The following is a 23509-nucleotide window of genomic DNA, read 5'->3' as shown; positions in this document are numbered from 1 at the left end:
CATGATATACTAACTAAAACAGAAATACAAAGTTATAAAAACTATATAGATGTTTTTAAAAACAAACAAAAAGTGATTGAGCTCTCTTTCGTGTATTTTTAATGTCCAAAACAAAATGATGTCAAAATGTTAGTTCAAGCAACAGTCGGTTATGTAATGCTTAAATGCTTAATGTATTACAATTGAACTAAACTCATTAGATTTTAGGAGAATAAATCTATTGTAGATTTAGTGGACTAAAATCTTATGATATTTAGTCGACTAAAACTAAACTAAAAACAATTCAGGTGACTAAAATATGACTAAAACTAAATGCCATTTTAGTCAAAAGACTATGACTAAAACTAAATAAAAATATGCTGTCAAAATGAACACTGCTCCGCCCCTCATTTACATAAACATGAGATCTTCATTGACGGCGTCACTGTGATCCACTGTGATCCACTTTCTTTAGGATCAGACTCAACACAACAAGCTCTGTGTGTATCATTTTATTATGCATGTACACATCATAAAGCTGTTTAAAAAGTGTCAGCACAGATTACACACTAAATATCTGAGCGAACGAAAACAAGAGTTACTGTCACACCAAACTACATGAACACAAGACACGTTAATAAAGAATAAAACCTCCACAAACACAGACCCTGACGAGACACTAACCCTATGAAGCCTATCGCGTTGTATTTGGGAATGTCTAAGGCCATCTATGAAGTTCTGTTTTCGGACTCTTCCTGGTTAAAGTATGTCCTCAGTAGAGCTCAGTCCTCATAGTTGGAGCAGATGAAGTTGAGCGTGTGTGTTGGAGGAAGGCTGATCCAGCGCTGATCTCCCGCCGTCTTCATGGCTCCGACTCTCCGCTCGCGGCTGCAGTCTCCAGGTCCTGTGGGGTCGCCTGCCGCCCAGTTCTGATAGCAAACCACCTCGCCGCGCAGCCACAGCCACATGTTCATGGCACAGTAGTGGTGCAAACCCATCCACACGGCCGGCGTCGAGGCCTTCCTGGCCACGGTCATCACGCGCCGCTCGATCTGCTCGCTGGGAACCGACACCAGATCCACGTGATTCTGTCTGCAGTACCTCAAGGCTTCGGCCCAGCTCAGGTTCTGCGTGATGAGGGTGAACTGATCTGGAAGAGGCATTGACACAGACTTCACCATCTGATACTGATTCCATCCTGATCTCAATCCCATATCGAGTCATTCGGATGTACTGTATGTTTGTTTGCTGTAGAGCAGGGGTCTCGGCCCTGGAGGGCCGCTGTCCTGCAGAGTTTAGCACCAACCTCAATTAAACACACCTGAACCAGCTAATCAGTGTCTTACAAGGCCCTAGTTAGACACCAATTAGCTGGTTCAGGTGTGTTTAATTGGGGTTGGAGCTAAACTCTGTAGGACAGCGGCCCTCCAGGACCGAGTTTGGATCCCCCTGCTCTAGAGGAAGAGATGATCGGTTCTACAGCGGCACGGACAGGATTTGAAAGCTGAGACTTTGTTTCATATCAAAACTTATTGTGATTATTGGATAACAGGAGCTACGAATAATGTAAAGTGAAGTTTTGTTCAAGTATCAACTGAAAACAGCATCTAAAAGATCGATTCTTGGGATTTAAGAATCCATACAACTCAATATTTTCAACCGATTTTACATCCTCTAAGTCTGAAGCATAGACTCACCTTCATAACAAACGAATGGAAAACTTGAATTACAAGGCCAGTCCTCCCACTTTCCCTGTTTCTGTCCACTGATCACCATCACTGTGGCGTCTTCAAGGGCTCCGTTGAGTTCACTAGGGTCCCAGTTTCTGAAGGATGAGACTCTTATCGGACCATTCCCATGGGTCTCTGAACAGACCGATCCAGACTGAATTCACCCCGCTGGTGTTCATGACCTGCTGAATCTGCTGAGTCTCGTTCGGATTCCTCACGCTGGTCAGATCCATGTGATTCCCTCTGCAGAAGCTCTGAGCGGATCTCCAGCTCATCGTCTGCAGCACAGGGACGAAGCCTTTACTAGTGTCTGCATGCCAAGAGAAAATCAACAGTGTCACATCGGGCTGTGCTGAAAATACCCTGTATTGGTAATCAGGGTCAAACATGACCCGCCTTTTAAATAGCTGATAAATCTCTCCGTATGCTATTTGATCATCAATTATTGGGTTCAATCTTTTTGTCAACTTGTTCCCTTTCAGTCAGTCTCTCTGGACGTATTGGGATATCGCATGAGAGCCGCACATTTGTCTTTCGCTTTGGAGCCGAGCAGAGGCAAGCACATTTTCAGTAAAAGAGTGGTTTCCTCTGTCTTTGGTTCCCAATAGGGCGAGGTTGGCGATGTACGCAAGGCCAGAGGTCCGCAGGGAAGAAGCCTCCTCACACATCCTCTGCCCAACTGTGGAACCAGGTAAGTGTTGCATCACACACTCAGACCTCACTTTGGGACATTATTATTATCATACATTCATATGTCACGAGGTGACAATTTCCAACTTTCGAGGCGGAACTAATGTTCGCCGCGATTGCCTCCCGCCGGACCCATAACAACGGGACACCGGGCTAGTTCCGGGTTAGCGGAAAATCCCCGCGAATAGGGTGATCAGCGGAAATTGCCGGCAGCTGTGCACGATGAGAGACGTTGCCCTTAGGGTAGGATAAAAGGAGAGAGGTTGCACAGAAGAGGGGTTGTTGTTTTTGGGGCTGTGAATCGCGGAGGAGGTGTGAGCTTGGAGAAGAGGAAGTGGGGCTGGCAAAACGGGCATGGCATCGGGAGTTTGGGAGAGGAGCACGCCGACTCGACCGGAAGGAGGAAATCGTTGGACAAATAAGATCGTTTGTGAGAGACTGTGAGTAGGGCAATCGGTCTCATCCCCTCTCTTTTGTCTATGGGACTCCCTGACGTGAATGCCAGGTCAGAAAATGGGCAACGGCCATTGATATATGTATTTCCCACTGAGTGTTGAATTGCAGTGATGAAGTGATGTGATGCACTGTGTTGTTGTGTGAAGTGTGAACTTAAACCCGCCGGATGTCTACTACTTACCTGAGTTTTCTGTCAGTTCTGAGGAAGAGGATTACGTACCTGTGTACTCACCTGTCTGCGTTGCAGTGAACTTCTCCGTTACAAGCTCTGTGTCTGCCAGCCCTTCAAGAGGAGTTCGTACTTGAACGCTCACCTGACTGCTTTGCAGTGAAACCCTCCAGCCGTAAGTTCCCTGTCTGTCATTTCTGAGGAAGAGGATTACGTACCTGTGTATTCACCTGACTGCTTTGCAGTGAAGCCCTCCAGCCGTAAGTCCCCTGTCTGTCATTTCTGAGGAAGAGGATTACGTACCTGTGTATTCACCTGACTGCTTTGCAGTGAACGTCTCCGTTACACGCTCTGTGTCTGTCAGCCCTTCAAGAGAAACTCCTACCCGAATACTCACCTGATTGCTAGGCAGCGAAGCGGGTCCGCAGGACGGAACGACCCTGCCTAGAAGACTCACCATTTTAGATCCCCCTTTCCACTTTTATATTTAATAAAAAGATTGTTACTTGAAGCCTTGTCTGTCGTCCTTGCCGGGCCTCTGTCCGACTCCCCAAGGGTGGTACGGGTTTTGGGGGTGGGTGCGGCCAGGTTGGCCTACCCCGTGACACATACATCACACATAATAATGTTAGCACAAAAGCATTATTTATACTTAAGGGGCAGGTCAGATACCTGTGTCTCTTCTTTTATACTCCTATCCTTCTCAATGATTAGTTTTATTATTTCCATAACCTGATTAATCAAGGATAATCAAATTGTGTATTTCTTTCTCTGCTTTCCTATATTTAGTTTGAGGATGATTTGAATTTTGTGTTCGCTGTGGTTTTGATCCACTCTCCTCAGCTGCCTGTTCTGATCTCCAGCTGGTAAAACAGGCCCGACGAGAAAATGGAGTTCAGAAGTCCGAGTCACTGATCGGTGCCAGACCCCCCTCCCGACATGCAGGCGCCCTTTACGGCGTCCAAGGCCAATCTTACCCATCTGGGAGGGGTTTTGCGACAAGCATCCTGACTAAACGACGCCATTCCTGCATATCTATACATGTGTGACTAATGTTTAGGTGATGTTATAATGTTACTAAAGATGATATTTCAAATAAATAAACGTTCTGTTCATCAAGAATCCTGAAAATATGACTGTGGTCAACACTGACAATAATCATAAATGTGTGTTGATCATCAGATCCTCATATTAGAATGATTAGTTAAGGGTCATGTGACACTGAAGACTGGAGTAATGATGATAATCACAGGAATAAATGACACTTTACTATATATTCACACAGAGAACAGCTGATCTACACTGGAGGAATATTTCACTGTTTTACTGGAGTTATGATCAGAGAGCAGAAGAGACTCTCTCAGAAACATTAACAAATCTCACTGACCTCAAACTTTCTAAGTGTATTCATAAAGAAAGAGTCACTCATCTGTACCTGAGAGCAGAAGTGCGATGAATGCAGCGTCCAGGTCCATTTCTGAGGAGTTGTGTGTCCGTCTGATCTCTGTCAGATCTCTCTCTCTCTCCCTCCCTCTCTCTCTCTCTCTCTCTCTCTCTCCTCCCTCTCTCTCACTCTCTCTCTCTCACTCTCTCTCTCTCAATCTCACTCTCTCTCTCTCTCTCTCTCTCTCTCTCTCTCTCTCTCTCTCTCTCTCTCTCTCTCTCTCTCTCTCTCTCTCTCTCTCTCACACTCTCTCTCTCTATCAATCTCACTCTCTCTCTCTCTCTCTCTCTCTCTCTCTCTCTCTCTCTCTCTCTCTCTCTCTCTCTCTCCACCCATCAAACACAGTCCAATCACACATGAGACTGGCTTTATTCACTGCCACCTCTATCTCTGTTTTTCTCACAGTTATGAGAATCTTCATGACTAGATTAAAGCATCTGGACCTGATGGGATATTCCATGAAATGATCAAACCAGCACTAGACTCCAATCGGCTGTAATAATATGATTCAGCGAGGTTGTGATTGTCAGTCTGATTCATCTGTATTCAAAGACTGATGACAGCCATCATCTTTACCAATGCAGATCAATCTCATCCCAATAACTAATCAAATAAAACTACAACCCCAAATCAGAAAAGTTGGGACAGTATGGAAAACGCAAATTAAAAAAAAGAAGTGATTTCTAAATTTACTTTGACTTGTATTTCATTGCAGACAATATGAACACAAAAATATTTCATGTTTTGTCTGGTCAACTTCATGTCATTTGTAAATATGCATCCTTTCCTGTCATTCAGACCTGCAACATATTTCAAAAAAAGTTGGGACAGTAAAGCATTTACCACTTTGTAATGTTGCCATTCCTTTTCACAACACTTAAAAGACGTTTAGGGACTGAAGACACCAAGTGATGAAGTGTTTCAGGTGTAATTTTGTCCCATTCTTCCTGCAAACAAGTCTTAAGGTGGGCAACAGTACGGGGTCTTCGTTGTCGCATTTTGCGCTTCAAAATGCGCCACACATTCTCTATTGGAAACAGGTCGGGACTGCAGGCAGGCCAGTCAAGTACCTGTACCCTCTTCCTCCGCAGCCAGGACTTTGTAATGTGTGCAGAATGTGGTTTTGCATTGTCTTGTCTGGAAAAGATGTCTTCTTGAAGGCAGCATATTATGCTCCAAAATCTCTATGTACTTTTCAGCATTAATGGTGCCTTCACAGAAGTGCAAGCTACCTTTGCCAAGGGCACTGACACAACCCCATACCATGACAGACCCTGGCTTTTGGACTTGTTGCTGGTAACAGTCTGGATGATCCTTTTCTTCTTTGGTCCGGAGCACACTGAAAAAAATGACTTTGTGGTATGGTAAAACCTATTACATTAATTCATGTAATTATTACATTGTAAAATCAAGATTAAGTTGGAACTATATATCTTAAGTAAAATTTACACAATCTATTCATGTAATAACTTAACTGAGAAAAAAGAGTAAATTTTATCATATATTTACAAATAATATATAATGTTTTATAGTCACAGCACATTCACCTAAAAATACTAAGTAAATGTTAATCTGAAAAGCGAAGTGCGTTTGAATCCGCGTGCGCGCGCGTTTTTTTAAACAAGAAGATCCCGCTTGTTCAGTGGTGGCAGACACGGTCGGTTTGGGATGTCGCTTCTACATGGCTGACGTATTTTCGGTAAGTTTTGACTCTTCTATTTTAGATGTGTGATAACTACTATGTGTTCATTTTGATGGTTTGATTATTGCATAGACGTTACTTGTTCAAAATTAACTGAACGTGAGTTTTAATCAACGTTAGCTAAAGCGCTAGCATTATCCACTTCTATAAAGTTCAGACTGGTGGTTAGTCAAAAATAGAGGGTATTAAATGTAGTTAGCCACGTTCTTGTTGAATAAGTCACCCAGTCTGGTTATCTTCAAAATAATTTAATGTTATCTGGACGTGATTAAGATCTGTCATGTTACGTTCTGTAAGGAAATTGATGTAACGTTAACGTGATGGCTGCCTGTGTGTGTGTGTCATCTAGCTAATGTTAGCCTTTATTTAAAAGCGTCTAGTCGTTTTTATATCCACTGAAAATTTCACTGCAATTAATTTATCAAAGCTAGTCTGCACCAAAGATGGAAAGTTTGGAAAAATGCAGTATCAGATGGCAGATGAACTTGGATACCAATTAAACATTGATGTGTAACGCAGCAAGTGCCTGTATGATGTCAGCCATTTTATTTTAGTGAGCTAAGGAAGGTCTGGTCACCTTTTTAATGAAAATAAAATTTAATGTATGGGTGGGTGGTATAGCCTCAAAATTATATCATGATATTTCAAGAATATTTGCGATAATTATATTTATGACGATATAGAAAAAATATATAGAACATAATTTATTGGTGATTGCAATCAAATGTAAGTTAAGTAAAAAAAAGTAGCCTTGAAACAAGTTGGTAGTGTTTTCCCTGGAAATCATAACTCCTTAACATTTTAATGCAACAATAAATTAGTAATTTATGCCATGGTCTTTCTGATTGGTTGGAAGGTGCGCAATAAAATCCATTTAATGGACAGATAGTTCTAAGAAGTCAGTTGAATCACCGTTCTATATTAATGCACAGATATGTAAGGACCTCGAATAATTATTTAATTTGTTTCATGTCTTTGTTTATTGTAGATATTTTGCACTAATATAATGTAGAGGATAAATATTGAAAGTCCCAGAAATGATGTGTACTGTTGGGGGCGCTGTGAGAAGAAAAGAGTAGTGGGTAAAAAGGGAAAAGAAGAAGCCCAGTTAACACATGTTGTTGTTCATGTTAAAACTTTCAGCCCCAGAATCTGTCACAGAAAACAAAAGAGAAAAACAACCGGGGCAAATAAATCTACAGAAAAGAAAAGCTGTCGTTGTTATTGTCCAAGGGGGCAACATTAAATTGGTGTTTCTGCTCGGTTGTGACGGATTTCGGGAGGAAGAGAGCAGCAAGTGCGGAGCGGCGAGTGAGTGATGAAACGAGCCGCGAGCCGCGAGTGCAGTGCGAGCTGAGAACGAGCCGCGAATCACGGAGAGAGTGGGCTTTGAAACGGCGGAAAAACAACTGCAAACGTGAGTTAATCTGTTCATTGAGTGGCCATAATGTTGCCTGTGTGGGAAGCTACGCTGGATGAAATAGAGGGTAAATTACTCGAGTTATCTGCTTCGCAACTGAGAGATTTGTGTGAAATGTTAATGCTAAATGTGAGGGAGGATGAGACACACACGCCTCGCGCGCTGAGAAGACGTATTCTGCAGTATTTAGAGGGAGATGATGTTGTTTCACTTGAAGATGAAGGACTATCTATGTTATTAGATACAAAGGGAAAAATTGACAGTTTGATAAATGTTGACGAAGAGAAAACCGAGAGATCATCCAGTGCAGGAGATGAAGAAACCAACGAGGGGCAGCGAAAAGTTGACCTGGAGCACCACTCTGTGGGCGTTAGTGGAATTGCATCAGAAAAGCCTGTGATAATCACTGCAACAGAATCAGTACGTGCCAGAACAGACCGGAAAATGCCAAATTCATCAGTTTCAGGAGAAAATGTCACACTAGTGCATCCAATTAACATTGTGCAGGCAATTAACATTGCCTGTCCTTAAACAAATTCTCAGAGCACATTTTATAGAAAAGGATCCAACTGAATTGTATCACTCACTCACACGTGCAGTTCAAGAACCCAAAGAAACGCCTATCCAGTTCTTAGTTCGAGCCATGGATCTCAGACAGAGGGTTTTGTCAGCATCTGAAAATGTAAAGACAGGATTAAGATATAATTATGAACTAATCCAGAATCAGTTTTTGCAGACAGTTATGACTGGCCTTCATGATGACAGCATACGCACAGATCTAAAACCCTACCTGGAAAACCCATGCGTAGAAGATGAAGTGCTTTTGGAGAAAATGAACATGTCATATAGTCTGGAGCTTGAACGAAAATCAAAGTTCTCAACCACTCGACCAAAAATAGCCAAGGTGGCCACAGTTATGGAGGATGAACAGGCACATGCTGAACAAGATAAAGGTGTCATTATAAAAAAAGAGAAAGCTCCAAAGCCTAACAACCTGATGGAAAAGCTTGATGCACGAGACAAAGTGATTTGTGAAGCAATCCAGAGCCTTACGTCTCAAGTAGCGAGCCTTGCTCAAACATCACGGCCTCAGACAATCAGAAACAGTAACCAGAGATTCACTCGAAATCAATTTCCACCTGTTCGAGCAAGCACCAGGCGCTGTACCCAATGTGAGCAGTCTAACCCAGAGGGAAGATGTGAACACTGCTACAAGTGTGGCAGCAGTGAGCACTGGGCAGCGGGTTGTCGGAAACGAACTGTAACCAATGTGACGTCAAGTAAGATTGAGATTACATCAGACATCATTGAAAGCTTACCAAGAGCTTGCTTATCTGAAGCACCATGGTCGAACAAACAGGAGAAAACAGCCAGTTTGGTGGGACGCAGATGCTTGGTGCAATGCTCTCTTGGAGGTGTTAATACATCAGTGCTTTGGGACACGGGGTCACAGGTTTCAATCGTGGGCTCGGAGTGGAAGAAAAGACATCTCCCTGACCCAGAGGTGAGACCAGTGAGAGAGCTACTTGAAGAGGGAGAACTCAACCTGACAGCGGCGAATGGGACGAGCATACCATATGAAGGCTGGATGGAAGTGGAGTTTTGTCTGTCTGGAAACACTGAGACTGAAGGAGGGGGCACACACCTGCTGGCACCAATTCTCATTGCATCCAGTGAATTGGAGAAACCCATAATCGGCTTTAATGTGATTGAGGAATTGGTCCAAGCTAACGCAGCCCAGCATATTCCTTTGAGTTTTCTTGTGAACACGATGAGTTCATCTCTGGAAGTTAGCCCTAGGAAAGCAAAAGCCGTTCTGTCACTGCTGAAGAAACGCAAAAACAGCAGCAGCTGTCATATTGCAAGACTTGGACGAAAATCCATAACTCTTCCATGGTGCGCGAGAGTGAATGTCAGCTGTGGCAAATTGAATAGGACGGTTACCCTTGGAACACACGTAATGCTGGAGCCCAATTCAGAAGTACCCTGGCCTGCAGGTATAAAGGTAAACAAACAGCTTATTCAGATGCCTCAAAATGATAATGACAACATTACAGTGATGGTGGAAAATACCACGGAAGAAGAGGTGACACTTACAGCACGGACTGTCCTGGGGTGGCTGCATACAGTGGATGCCATCCATCAGCTGGAAGTGAAACCACCGCCTCCGTCTGAATCCCAATTTCAGGTATTGCAATGTGACAATGACTCAACTCCAGAGACTCCGCTCAGGGTTCAGGAGAGTGAAGGATGGGACCCTTCAGTGGACCTCAGTCACTTACCTGGGGAACAACAGGAGCGTGTGAGACAGCTGTTGAGAGAGAATAGTGGAGTGTTTGCTAAGGATGACTGGGATACTGGATGTATTCAGGATCTTACAATGGACATTCGTTTGAAAGACAACATCCCTGTCCAAAAGACGTACAATGCAATACCACGACCCCTGTACCAAGAGGTAAAGACCCACATACAGAATTTGCTGAGTCAGGGGTGGATCCAAAAGTCGACATCCTCCTATTCCTCGCCGGTAGTGTGTGTGAGAAAGAAGGATGGGAGCTTGCGTCTATGTGTGGACTACCGGCTGCTCAACGAGAAGACATATCCTGACAGGCATCCTATCCCACGAATCCAAGAGATCCTAGAAAATCTCGGGGGGAACTCCTGGTTCACTGTGCTGGACCAGGGTAAAGCCTATCATCAGGGCTTCATTGGTAAAGACAGTAGGGCATACACGGCATTCATAACACCTTGGGGGCTCTACGAGTGGGTACGGATACCTTTTGGCCTCACAAATGCACCTGCCGCTTTTCAGAAGTACATGGAAGAGTGTCTAGGAGAGTTAAGGGATGATATCTGTGTTCCCTATCTTGACGACGTGTTAGTCTTCAGCAAGGACTTCGAACAGCACCTAGAGGACTTGAAGAAAGTGCTACAGCGACAGGAGCAGTGTGGTATCAAGCTAAGGCCAAGGAAATGTGACTTTTTTAAGCGAGAAGTCTGCTATGTGGGCCGCATCATCTCTGAACAGGGGTACAGCATGAACCCCAAAGAAAAAGAGGCTGTGCAAGCACTAAAGTGGGAAACACCTAGCACTGTTCGTGAGGTGAGAAAGCTCATGGGTTTCCTTGGTTACTACAGATCATACATTTCTGACTTTGCCAGAATAGCCAAGCCTCTATATGAACTGCTGACAAAGCCAAGCATGTGCAAGACGAAAGGCTCAGGAAAAAGAGGGAACTCATCCTCGCAAGCACCTCCATCACAGCCAGTAGAGTGGACAGGGCGACATCAGGAAGCACTGGAGAAACTGATCGCGGAGTTGTCAAACCCACCCATAATGGCATACCCAGACTTTGAAAAGCCATTTGTCCTTCATGTTGATGCATCAGAAGAAGGGCTAGGAGCCGTACTGTACCAACGTCAGGGAGGCAAACTCCGAGTAGTTGGTTATGGGTCTCGGACTCTGACCCCTGCCGAAAGGAACTACAAGCTGCATTCTGGGAAGTTGGAGTTCCTCGGACTCAAATGGGCGATCACAGAGCGTTTCCGGGATTTCCAGTTTCATGCGCCACATTTCACTGTCTACAGTGATAATAACCCGTTGACATATGTCATGAAAACGGCAAAGCTCAATGCAGCGGGGCAACGGTGGGTTTCTGAGCTGGCAGACTACCGTTTCACTTTGAAATATAGACCAGGAACGGCAAATCGAGATGCAGACTTCTTATCACGGAGATCAGTGCCCATTGAAGTCACAGTCAGAGAGTGTACTCAGGAATGTGAGCCAGAAGTGCTGGGATCAATTGGGGAAGTCCTAAAAGCACAACGACGTGAGGAAGTGGACTGGATATCTGCAATCACTTGCAACATAGATGTCTTACCAGAGGAGCTGAAGGGTGGATCAGAGACCTGTCAACGGCTAACACCGCAGGATATAAGGAGTGCCCAGCTGAGTGATCCAGTCATCAGCCGAGTACTTGATCTGAAACAGAAACAAATCAATCTCAAACACAAAGAAAAATTGAGGGAACCGGAAGCTGTGAGACGACTCTTACGAGAATGGCATCGCCTGCAGATTAATGAGGAAGGTATCCTGCAAAGAAAAATAATGACCAGAACTCAGTTAGTTATCCCAGAAAACTTGAAAAGCATGATATACAAGTACTTACATAAAGACATGGCCCACCTAGGTGCCGATCGTATGGTGGCAGCAGCTCGTGCACGTTTCTTCTGGCCGAAAATGAGAGAAGAGATGGAGCATTATGTCACGAGAGTGTGTCGATGCCTAAGACAAAAGAAACCAAACCGGATCACCAGAACTCCAATCCAGAGCATTGAGACAACAGCTCCATTTGAGATGATTTCGATTGATTACCTGCACCTGGAGAAAAGCAGAGGGGGCGCAGAGTATATCCTCGTGGTCATTGACCATTTTTCAAAGTTTGCTCAGGCTTACGCCACCAAAAACAAGTCTGGAAAGACAGCAGCCCGGAAAATCTTTGAAGATTTCATCATGCGCTTTGGTTATCCTGGAAAGATCCACCATGACCAGGGGAGGGAGTTTGAGAACAGCCTGTTCCAAAAGCTACAGAGTTACTGTGGGATTAGGCATTCACGTACAACTCCCTACCATCCCCAAGCTAACCCGGCAGAGAGGTTTAATAGGACATTGTTGGGGATGTTGAGGACCCTAGCGGAAACAGAGAAGTCGAATTGGGCAGAACACCTGAACAAAGTTGTCCACGCCTATAATTCTACTGTGCACGAGTCAACCGGATTTTCTCCATTCTTTCTCCTTTTTGGTCGAGAGCCAGTTCTTCCAATTGATCTGGTGCTCCCCACAAAGCAAGTAAAGAACAGTCAGTCTCACACCGATTACGCTGAAAAGTGGAAAAGGTCTATGCAAGAAGCATACAAGATTGCGAAAAAGAACATGAAGAAGGCTGCTGCAAGGGGGCAAAGAAATTACAATCGGAAGGCATGGAGTTCTGTCTTGGAGCCAGGGGATCACGTGTTGGTGAGGAACCTGTCAGAAAGAGGTGGCCCAGGAAAACTGCGAGTGTTCTGGGAAAAGCAAACGTATGTGGTGAAAGAAAGGAGAGGAAATGGCCCGGTGTATGTAGTTGGACCGTTGGATGTGACTGGAAGGGAAAGAGTGCTGCACCGGAACCTTCTATTGCCTTGTCCTTACCTGGTTGATGAGCAGAGGACACCTGATGTTCGTCTGGAAAGAAAAGGATGTCAGAGGAACAGGTCAAAACAGGGAGCACAACCACGACGAAATACTCACCATGAAAGCACCGACAGTTCCAGTGATGAGGAGGTTGACTTGTGGGTTCCAATGCAGGGAGCAGGAACATATCTGGATCCATGTGCAGCAGAATTTCACCCTGGAAGAGAGGAGAGAAACAGGAAACCTGAAAAGGAAACTGACATTGAAGAAATCGTTGACGAATCTGTAAACATACCTGACTCAGATAAGTCAGATGAAGAAGTGCTGGGAGATCTTCAAGGGGAGCAGGAGCTGGAGGAAAGATTCGTTGGAGAAGCTGAGCATGAAGATAGTGATGTGGCATCGGAACCTATCAGGAGAACTTCTGCCAGAACCAGGCAACCTAGGAATCTATACACGTACGACACCCTGGGTGAGCCCACGCTTCGACCAGTGAACTGGAGTGTTTGTGGTGGAAATGCTGACGTGAGAACCTGCTGTTTACAATCCCAGCTGAGCATCGATCACCTGAACCTGTATCCTTCATACTAAGTAACACTAGTGAGAGTTGAAAAAGTAATGTTCAAAGTAATAATTTTGTTAAGTGAGTTATAAACAGTTAAGGGTTTTGTAAGTTTACAGTCGTAATAATGCTCTAAAGCAGAGTTATAGTTTGGTCAGCTAAAGGTATATTTGATAGGCTGGATGAAACACTAAGAGATTAATGCAGTACTTAGGTGACATTTGAAATGTGTTAATACATTGTGAAGGTGTAGGTGGTTGTGTCCACTTGTCATTGCAGGATGTTCTGGGGGGCCCACCAGCGAGCCTAAAGACAAGACATCTCTCAACATTCAACAAATCTAAAAGTTTAGATCATTGTTATTATGTCACAGTTGTATGGAAGTAAACTATATTGTTAAGATGGGAAAAAGCATGTACATTACACTGTAATTGGAACTTACATTTTCAGTATATACCCAGAGATAGTAAATTAAAAATGTTTTGTAACATTTTATTTTTTTTAGTGGGGGAGGGTGTAAGGACCTCGAATAATTATTTAATTTGTTTCATGTCTTTGTTTATTGTAGATATTTTGCACTAATATAATGTAGAGGATAAATATTGAAAGTCCCAGAAATGATGTATACTGTTGGGGGCGCTGTGAGAAGAAAAGAGTAGTGGGTAAAAAGGGAAAAGAAGAAGCCCAGTTAACACATGTTGTTGTTCATGTTAAAACTTTCAGCCCCAGAATCTGTCACAGAAAACAAAAGAGAAAAACAACCGGGGCAAATAAATCTACAGAAAAGAAAAGCTGTCGTTGTTATTGTCCAAGGGGGCAACAGATACACACACATAGCCCTATGTCACTGGCATACAGAGTGCGGAGAAATGTATACCGGTGTTATCGTGGATGGTATGATATGGCACACCCCTAATGTAATGTTTTTAAAATCTAACGTTAGACCACAGCCTTTTAACGGCTAAAGTGAGGTTAGCACCAGTAGCTTCAGCCCTGTGCATCAGTCTAGGAGCTGAAGCAGGAAAAGTTAACTTTTGAATGCAATGGACGGCAAGCTCCTCCGCCTTGTTGCCATGGCAATTGTCAGGTCCAAACTTGTCACAAACTCAATGCTGTATTAAAAGGCATTAAAAACACAATGTAAATGAGAACTCAGTGCAACAATTTGTTTCTCTCAACAGGTAACAGTACAGCAGTGCATTGTGAAATCAGTGACTGGTCTGACGTGGCAACATTAGTCTCATATAGGCAAGTAGAAATTTTTGTAACAATAGTATAAAATTGCTGCTCTTAGTTTTCCCTGTTCTTTATTGTTTAATGTAATATGAATTGTAAATACATTTGGTATTAACTTTTAGAGTATTATTTTAACATCACAAATTGTGTCTGTTCTTTTACAGGGTGACCTTGTTCTCAGAAGGAACCAATACAGTGGACACAAGAGGTCTAGGGAGGAAGAGAGATTGACGTGTTTTAACATAATATGAGTTAGGTTTAGTAATTTTTAGCTAGCATGTTCGTTCTGCACTGATAATGAATCTCTTTTGTATTTTTCTCAATAGAATTGTTCTTTCTTTCTTTCTTATAAACTGTATGCAGGAGGACACTCGCAGTAATGCCGCTGAACATATCCTTAAGATACTGGTCGTTCATGGTGCTGATCGAGAGGATCCAGTCGACGTGTCCATCCTTTTGGAAGGCAGGGAGATGTTTCCAGGGTGTGGCAGTACTGCTAAAGCTTGCACACTGCTGATGGGGCTTATTTATGCCCTCAACCTGGCATACCCCCCAACACTGCGCTACACCTTTGAGGTGTTCCAGAAACTTTTCCTGGACCTGGATGGTGTAAAGATGTCCCCAAAAGTGCAATCTTTAAAATTGAAGTTGCTCTCCTAAATGCTATCGACATGGCACGTGCTGTACAATCGCTGTACAATTAAAATTCTTTTAATTTTTTAAATGTTTTACTGTGTCAAGGTTTTAAGAGCATAAAGAGCAGTTAGTGTTGGTTTAAATGCTGTTACTGCATTGTTTCAGTGAATTCAGTGTATTCTAATTGGGTATTTGAAAAATATCATTCCAGATCTGTGTTAGATGGAGTAGAATGGATTTTCCCTTTCTTTGGGGGAATTTTTTGTTGTTGTTGTTTTTACAGAACAGCAGACACTCGAATGAGCATTAAGGAAAAGTGACCATTCTGTTTCAGCTGGAATATACATGTGCTCGTCATTAATGTTAGCTATGCTACTGTTGGCTGCTGAGGTTTAGTTGAACCTTACAAGGTTAATTCTACAGTTGTAAATTATCAGAGAGGTTACTGAATGTACCTGAACTAATAATCAGTTGATGTAAAGATTACTGATTTAATGGTTCATTATAAATGTTGACATAATAAACTGTTCAACTTTATTGTATTTATTTGTGATTTGTGGTAAAAGTATTTGATGCAGAGAAAATTATTAAATTTATTTGGTAACACTTAAAAAAAAACATTTACATAATAATAGTGAGTAATATAAATTCATTAAACTAAGTAATTCAAAGTATGAAATGGACAGACATTATAAAATCTACTTAATTACTTCATAACAGTAAATATTACAGATTTATAAAATTCACTTGATATTTTCACAACAGTGATGGTCCTTTTAAAATTAAATTTACTTAATTACTTTTAATAAATACAACCTGCTAAGTTAAATATAATTAAGTAACATTTACTTACTGTTTTCACAAATGTTACATTTATAATTAAGTACATTTTACTTGATACTGGCAACTAAGTTGTACTTGATATCACAGCAGTAAAATTTACTAAGAAAAATTGAGTGCAAATACTCAGTGCTTGGACCTCTCCTTTTCTCCATTTACACTATTTCATTAGGTCCCATCATACAGGCACATGGCTTCTCATATCACTGATATGCTGATGACACTCAGCTCTACCTTTCATTCCAACCAGACGACCCCACAGTAGCTGCATGAATCTCCGGCTGTCTGGCTGACATCTCTGCATGGATGAGTAAAAATCACCTACAGCTCAACCTGGCAAAAACTGAGTTCCTCATCTTTCCCGCCAGTCCCACTATGCAACATGACTTCACCATCCAGCTAGGTACATCCCTGATCTCCCCTTCAAAATCAGTCAGAAATCTTGGAGTTACATTTGATGACCAGTTGTCCTTCAGAGAACACATTGCTAAGACAGCTCGCTCTTGCAGGTTTGCGCTCTACAACATCAGGAAGATCAGACCGTTCCTAACAGAACACGCAACACAGCTTCTTGTCCAGGCCCTGGTTATTTCTAGACTTGACTACTGCAATGCGCTTCTGGCTGGACTCCCCTCTTGTGCGATCCAAACACTTCGAATGATCCAGAATGCAGCGGCACGTCTGGTCTTCAACGAGCCCAAAAGGACCCGCGTCACACCACTCTTCATCTCTCTGCACTGGCTACCACTCGCTGCTCGCATCAAGTTTAAGTCGCTGACGCTTGCCTACAGAGCCACCACACGCTCAGCTCCTGCATACTTTGACTCGATTCTACGACTCCACACCCCCACCAGAAGCCTTCGTTCAGCTAAGAAGCGAAGGCTTGTGGTACCATCACAGAGAGGCAAAAAATCCCTCTCCAGAACATTTTCATTCAATGTTCCCAGCTGGTGGAACGATCTGCCCACCGCCATCCGAAATGCGGATTCATTGACAACATTCAAAAGTCAACTAAAAACTCATCTCTTCCGTAAGCACTTAACCTCCTAAAAAAAAACAAAAACAAAAAAAAAAACTTTCCTTTCCTCTTTTCCTCCTCTTTCCCGCCCTACTCTAGCCTGTGCTACACTGAGAAATGTACACGGACCAAGTATTTCAGGCACTTGTTGCGCTCACTCGACTCTTCACGACCAATCGCTTATTGTACCCCCAAGTTGTAAGTCGCTTTGGATAAAAGCGTCTGCTAAATGCATAAATGTAAATGTAAATGCAAATTGTTACAATGATTTTATCAAGTAAAACCTACAAGTTGTTTTTATCAGTGCACAGGGCGTCCATTCCTCCCAAAAAATACCTGAAATACTGCTTCATCTGACCACAGTACACGTTTCCACTGTGTGATGGTCCATCCCAGATGCCTCGAGCCCAGAGAAGTCGACGGCGCTTCTGGACACTGTTAACATAAGGCTTCCTTTTGGCACAGGACAGTTTTAACTGGCATTTGTGGATGTAACTACGTATTGTGGTACTTGACAAAGGTTTGCCAAAGTAGTCCTGAGCCCATGTGGTGATATCGCTTCTAGATGAATGACGATTCTTGATGCAGTGCCGCCTGAGGGATCGGAGATCACGGTTGTTCAGCTTAGGCTTGCGCCCTTGTCCTTTACGCACTGACATTCCTCCAGATTCCTTGAATCTTTTAATTATGTTATGCACTGTTGAATGTGAAATATCCAAATATCTTCCTATCTTTCTTTGAGGAACATTGTTTTTAAACATTTCAATAATTTTCTCACGTATTTGTTGGCAAACTGGCGATTCTCTGCCCATCTTTGCTCCTAAAGGATTAGACCTTTCTTGGATGCTGCTTTTGTACCAAATCATAATTACAATCACCTGTTGACATCACCTGTTTCAAATCACATCATTATTTAACCATTTTACCTCATTACTAGCCCTAAATTGCTCCTGTCCCAACTTTTTTTGAAATGTGTTGCAGGTCTGAATGACAGGAAAGGATGCATATTTACAAATGACATGAAGTTGACCAGACAAAACATGAAATATTTTGTGTTCATATTGTCTGCAATGAAATACAAGTCAAAGTAAATTTAGAAATCACTTCTTTTTTTTTTTTTGCGTTTTCCATACTGTGCCAACTTTTTCTGATTTGGGGTAAAATAATAATAATAAATATAGCTGCAAGCAGCACAGAGGTGGAATGAGGAGCTAAAACTCAAGGCATCAGATCAACAGCAAAGTTGATTAAAGACATTTGGAGCTTGGCCCTAAATAATTATAAATAGAATAACAATTATTATTATTATAGCAATCATTATTGTTGTTATTAATAACAATAATAATATAATTATAAAAGCTTTATTTTTTAAGGAATAATCACACACGCTATTTTTCCTCCATGTTGTAATTTAAAAGTAAACCCTGTATTACGAAACTTTGGCAAAAAAGAAAACGAAATGTCTGATTCTGAACACTACTCTGAGTTCTGCAGTAACAACACTCAGCAGCAGAGGGCGCCAGAGACTCACTCACACTACATACTGGCCACAACTCACCATAACCAGCACATATACTGACCATAACTGATCATAACCAGTACATACTGGCCACAACTCACCATAACCAGCACATACACTGACCATAACCAGCACATACTGACCATTACTGATCATAACCAGCACATACTGGCCACAACTCACCATAACCAGCACATACACTGACCATAACCAGCACATATACTGACCATAACTGATCATAACCAGCACATACACTGACCATAACCAGCACATACTGACCATTACTGATCATAACCAGAACATATACTGACCATTACTGATCATAACCAGTACAAACTGGCCATAACTGACCATAACCAGCACAAACTGACCATACCTGACCGTAACCAGCACATACTGGCCATAACTGACCACAACCAGCACTGACTGACCATAAATGACCATAACCAGCACATACTGACCATTACTGATCATAACCAGCACTGACTGACCATAACTGACCATAACCAGCACACATGCTGTCCATAACTAGCACATACTGGCCACAACTCACCATAACCAGCACATACTGGCCATAACTGACCATAACCAGCACATACACTGAACATAACTGATCATAACCAGCACATATACTGACCATTACTGATCATAACCAGCACATACTGACCATAACTCACCATAACCAGCACATACTGGCCATAACTAACCATAACCAGCACATACACTGACCATAACTGATCATAACCAACACATATACTGACCATTACTGATCATAACCAGCACATACTGACCATTACTGATCATAACCAGCATATACTGACCATTACTGATCATAACCACCAGCACATACTGACCATAACTCACCATAACCAGCACATACTGACCATAACTGATCATAATCAGCACACACTGGCCATAACTGACAATTACCAGCACATACTGACCCTAACTGATCATAATCAGCACATACACTGCCCATAACTGACCATAAGCAGCACATACTGACCCTAACTGACCATAAACAGCACATACTGGCCATAACTGACCATACCCAGCACATATACTGGCCATAACTGACCATAACCAGCACATATACTGACCATAACCAGCACATACTGGCCATAACTGACCATACCCAGCACATATACTGACCATAACCAGCACATACACTGACCATAACTCACCATAACCAGTAAATATTGGCCATAACTGACCATAACCAGCACATACTGGCCATAACTGACCACAACCAGTACATACTGGCCATAACTGACCATAACCAGCACATACACTGACCATAACTGATCATAACCAGCACAAACTGGCCATAAGTAACCATACCCAGCACATACTGGCCACAACTCACCATAATCAGCACATATACTGACCATAACTGAGCATAACCAGCACATACTGGTCATAACTGACCATAACCAGCACATATACTGACCATAACTGACCATAACCAGCACATACTGACCATAACTGACCATAACCAGCGCATATACTGACCATAACCAGCACATACTGGCCATAACTGACCATACCCAGCACATATACTGACCATAACTCACCATAACCAGCACATGTACTGACAATAACTGATCATAACCAGCACATACTGGCCATAACTGATCATAATTAGCACATACTGCCCATAACTGACCATAACAGCACATACTGGCCATAACATACATAATTAGCACATACTGCCCATAACTGACCATACCCAGCACATATACTGACCATAACTCACCATAATCAGCACATATACTGACCATAACTGATCATGACCAGCACATACTGGCCATAACTGATCATAATTAGCACATATACTGACCATAACTAGCACATAATGGCCATAACTGACCATAACCAGCACATACTGGCCATAACTCACTATAACCAGCACATATACTGACCATAACTCACCATAACCAGCACATATACTGGCCATAACTGACCATAACCAGCACATACTGACCATAACTCACCATAATCAGCACATATACTGGCCATAACTGATCATAACCAGCACATACTGGCCACGTCTCACCATAACCAGCACATACTGGCCATAACTGACCATAACCAGCACATACTGACCATAACTGACCATAACCAGCACATACTGGCCATAACTGACCATAACCAGGACATACTGGCCATAACTGACCATAACCAGCACATACTGACCATAACTGACTATAACCAGCACATACACTGACCATTACTGATCATAACCAGCACATACTGCCCATAACTGACCATAACCAGCACATACTGGCCATAACTCACCATAACCAGCACATATACTGACCATAACTCACCATAACCAGCACATATACTGGCCATAACTGATCATAACCAGCACATACTGGCCACATCTCACCATAACCAGCACATACTGGCCATAACTCACCATAATCAGCACATATACTGACCATAACTCACCATAATCAGCACATATACTGACCATAACGATACTCGGTTACTTAACGTAACCTCGGTTCTCTCTAGAAGAGGGAACGAGTATTGCGTAAGTTCCTTACGCTACGGGAAAGTATTCTTTCTTCAAGATTTCTGAAAAACCCAAAATTATCCTTAATTTTGTAACATTGTCAACGCAGTGCGGCAGCCTGGCAGACCATAGCAGGCTATTCCAGCGTGCCATTGGCTGCTCTGCTGGCAACTGCAGCAGCCTATCGGTGAGCCCGCGTGACGTGGCGACCAATGAGGGCGCTTCGCGCCCACCTGGCTTCATTTGCCTACAGGTGGGGCGTGGCCACGTGTATATAAGCAGGGCTCACGGGCTGCATATTCGGTTTTCGTAGTTCTGAAGCGTAAAAGCCCGCGGGGCGCACAGCAAGGAACGCAATACTCGTTCCCTCTTCTAGAGAGAACCGAGGTTACGTTAAGTAACCGAGTATCGTTCTCTTACGAGAGGTTCTCTCGTATTGCGTAAGTTCCTTACGCTACGGGAACATATTGTCAACGCCGTGCGCGCCTCGCATACAGCATATGTATCCCAGGGAACCGGGGACCATAACACTGCTCGGGCAGGGTGGCCGGTAAAGGAAACGGGCCACCACATATACGGACACTTCGTTTGAACTGACGGGTGGTTACAACGGGTGGTTACAACACCCTGCCTTATGAATGAGGGAACGGCACCTGCCGGTCGCCTTCAAATTCACCACACCTTGTCTCATGAATGAGGGAACGGCAAGGCCGGTCGCCTTCAAATTCACAATATCTTGTCATATGAGTGAGGTAACGGCACCGCCGGTCACCTTCAAACTCACAATAGCTCTTTTCGTAAATGAGGGAACGGTACCGCCGGTCTCCTTCAAATTTACATAAGCCTTGTACCGAACTTACTACCAGTATGTGAGCTATGTCTGCGCAGAATCACCGGGCAGAACCAACAGCCTTATTGAACTGATAACACTTTCGCCTGTAAGGCAGGAACTTCCAGATTGTAAAATCTCACGAACGTAGACGGGGAGGCCCAGCCTGCCGCCACGCAAATATCGTGGATGGAAATCCCTCTGGCCCAAGCCCACGAAGAGGCCATGCCTCTGGTGGAGTGTGCTCTGACACCTAGCGGGCACTGCAGGTGTTTGGAAGCGTATGCAGTTGCAATCGCGTCCACTATCCACCTGGACAGGGTCTGTTTCGAGGAGGCGAGACCTTTAGCGCGCCCTCCAAACGAAACAAATAGCTGCTCAGAACGCCTGAAGGCGGCGGAGCGTGTGACATAAACCCTCAATGCCCTGACAGGGCAGAGGATATTGCCACCGTCCCCCTCGTCGGATGCTGGCAGAGCCGAGAGGGAGATAATCTGCGCCCTGAAAGGAGTGCCGATCGCTTTGGGGACATAACCATGCCTCGGTCTGAGAATGACCTTAGAGTCATTAGGACCGAACTCCATACACGTCGGGCTCACTGAGAGCGCGTGTAGATCCCCCACGCGTTTCACTGAAGCCAGAGCTATCAGAAACGCGGTTTTTAGCGAAAGGAACCTTGGTTCCACAGTCTCGAGCGGTTCAAAGGGATGAGCCTTCATGGCCTCTAGGACCAAGGCCAGATCCCAAATAGGAACCGATGGGAGCCGCGGGGGATTCATCCGTCTAGCTCCTCTGAGGAAACGGATGATGAGCTCGTTCCTTCCTAGCGTGCTGCCTAGCGTCGTCTGGGCGAACGCTGCTATAGCCGCTACATACACTTTGAGCGTGGAAGGGGACCTGCCCAGTTCCAAGAGCTCCTGGAGGAAGGAGAGCACCCGCTGGACCCCACATTGCTGCGGTTCCAATCCCTTGGAAGCACACCACTCAGTGAACACCGACCACTTAGAACTATATAACCGCCTTGTCGAGGGGGCTCTAGAGTGTGAGATCGTGTTCATAACCCCTTCGGGCAGGTCAACGGGTATCCGTTGGTCACCCATACATGCAGAGACCATCGCTCTGGATGGGGATGCCAAACTGACCCTCCTGCTTGAGAGAGGAGGTCTGCTCTCAGCGGAACTGGCCAGGGGGGTGAGTGCGACAGCTTCACCAGCTCTGGGTACCAAATCTGGTTCTCCCAGCGCGGCGCTATAAGGAGCACCGGGCGGCGCGTTTCCCTGATTTTCGCTATAACCTGGGTCAATAGGGAAATCGGCGGGAAAGCATACAGCGGGAGGCTGGGCCAAAGTTTGGACAGCGCATCCTCGCTTTTGGACAAGAACGTCGAGCAGCGGGCGTTCTCTTTTGTTGCAAAGAGGTCGAGCTCCGCTCTGCCGAATAGGCGCCATACCAGCTGGACTGTCTGGGGGTGCAGGGACCATTCTCCTGGGAGAATGAGGCCCCTGGACAGCTTGTCCGGGCCCACGTTGAGGTGGCCCGGAACGTGCGCCGCTCTCAGCGAGCGCAGCGAGCTGTGTGCCCACAC

At 44.0% G+C, this 23509-nt stretch overlaps 1 protein-coding gene across 1 annotated transcript; it reads right to left on the bottom strand.

Annotated features, from left to right (window-relative positions):
- Positions 1-761: 761 nt before the first annotated feature.
- LOC307123627 (snaclec convulxin subunit beta-like) lies at positions 762-1193 on the bottom strand (the record flags this gene model as incomplete). Its single annotated transcript, XM_079812236.1, has 1 exon — positions 762-1193. The coding sequence occupies one exon, from the start codon at positions 1191-1193 to the stop codon at positions 762-764; it is 432 nt and encodes a 143-aa protein (XP_079668362.1).
- Between the last annotated feature and the right edge of the window lie 22316 nt (positions 1194-23509).

This window comes from Gobio gobio (genome assembly GCF_949357685.1).
Source record: "Gobio gobio genome assembly, chromosome: 1".
In the NCBI taxonomy this organism is placed as follows: domain Eukaryota; kingdom Metazoa; phylum Chordata; class Actinopteri; order Cypriniformes; family Gobionidae; genus Gobio; species Gobio gobio.
This window is presented reverse-complemented; position numbering and strand designations above follow the sequence as displayed.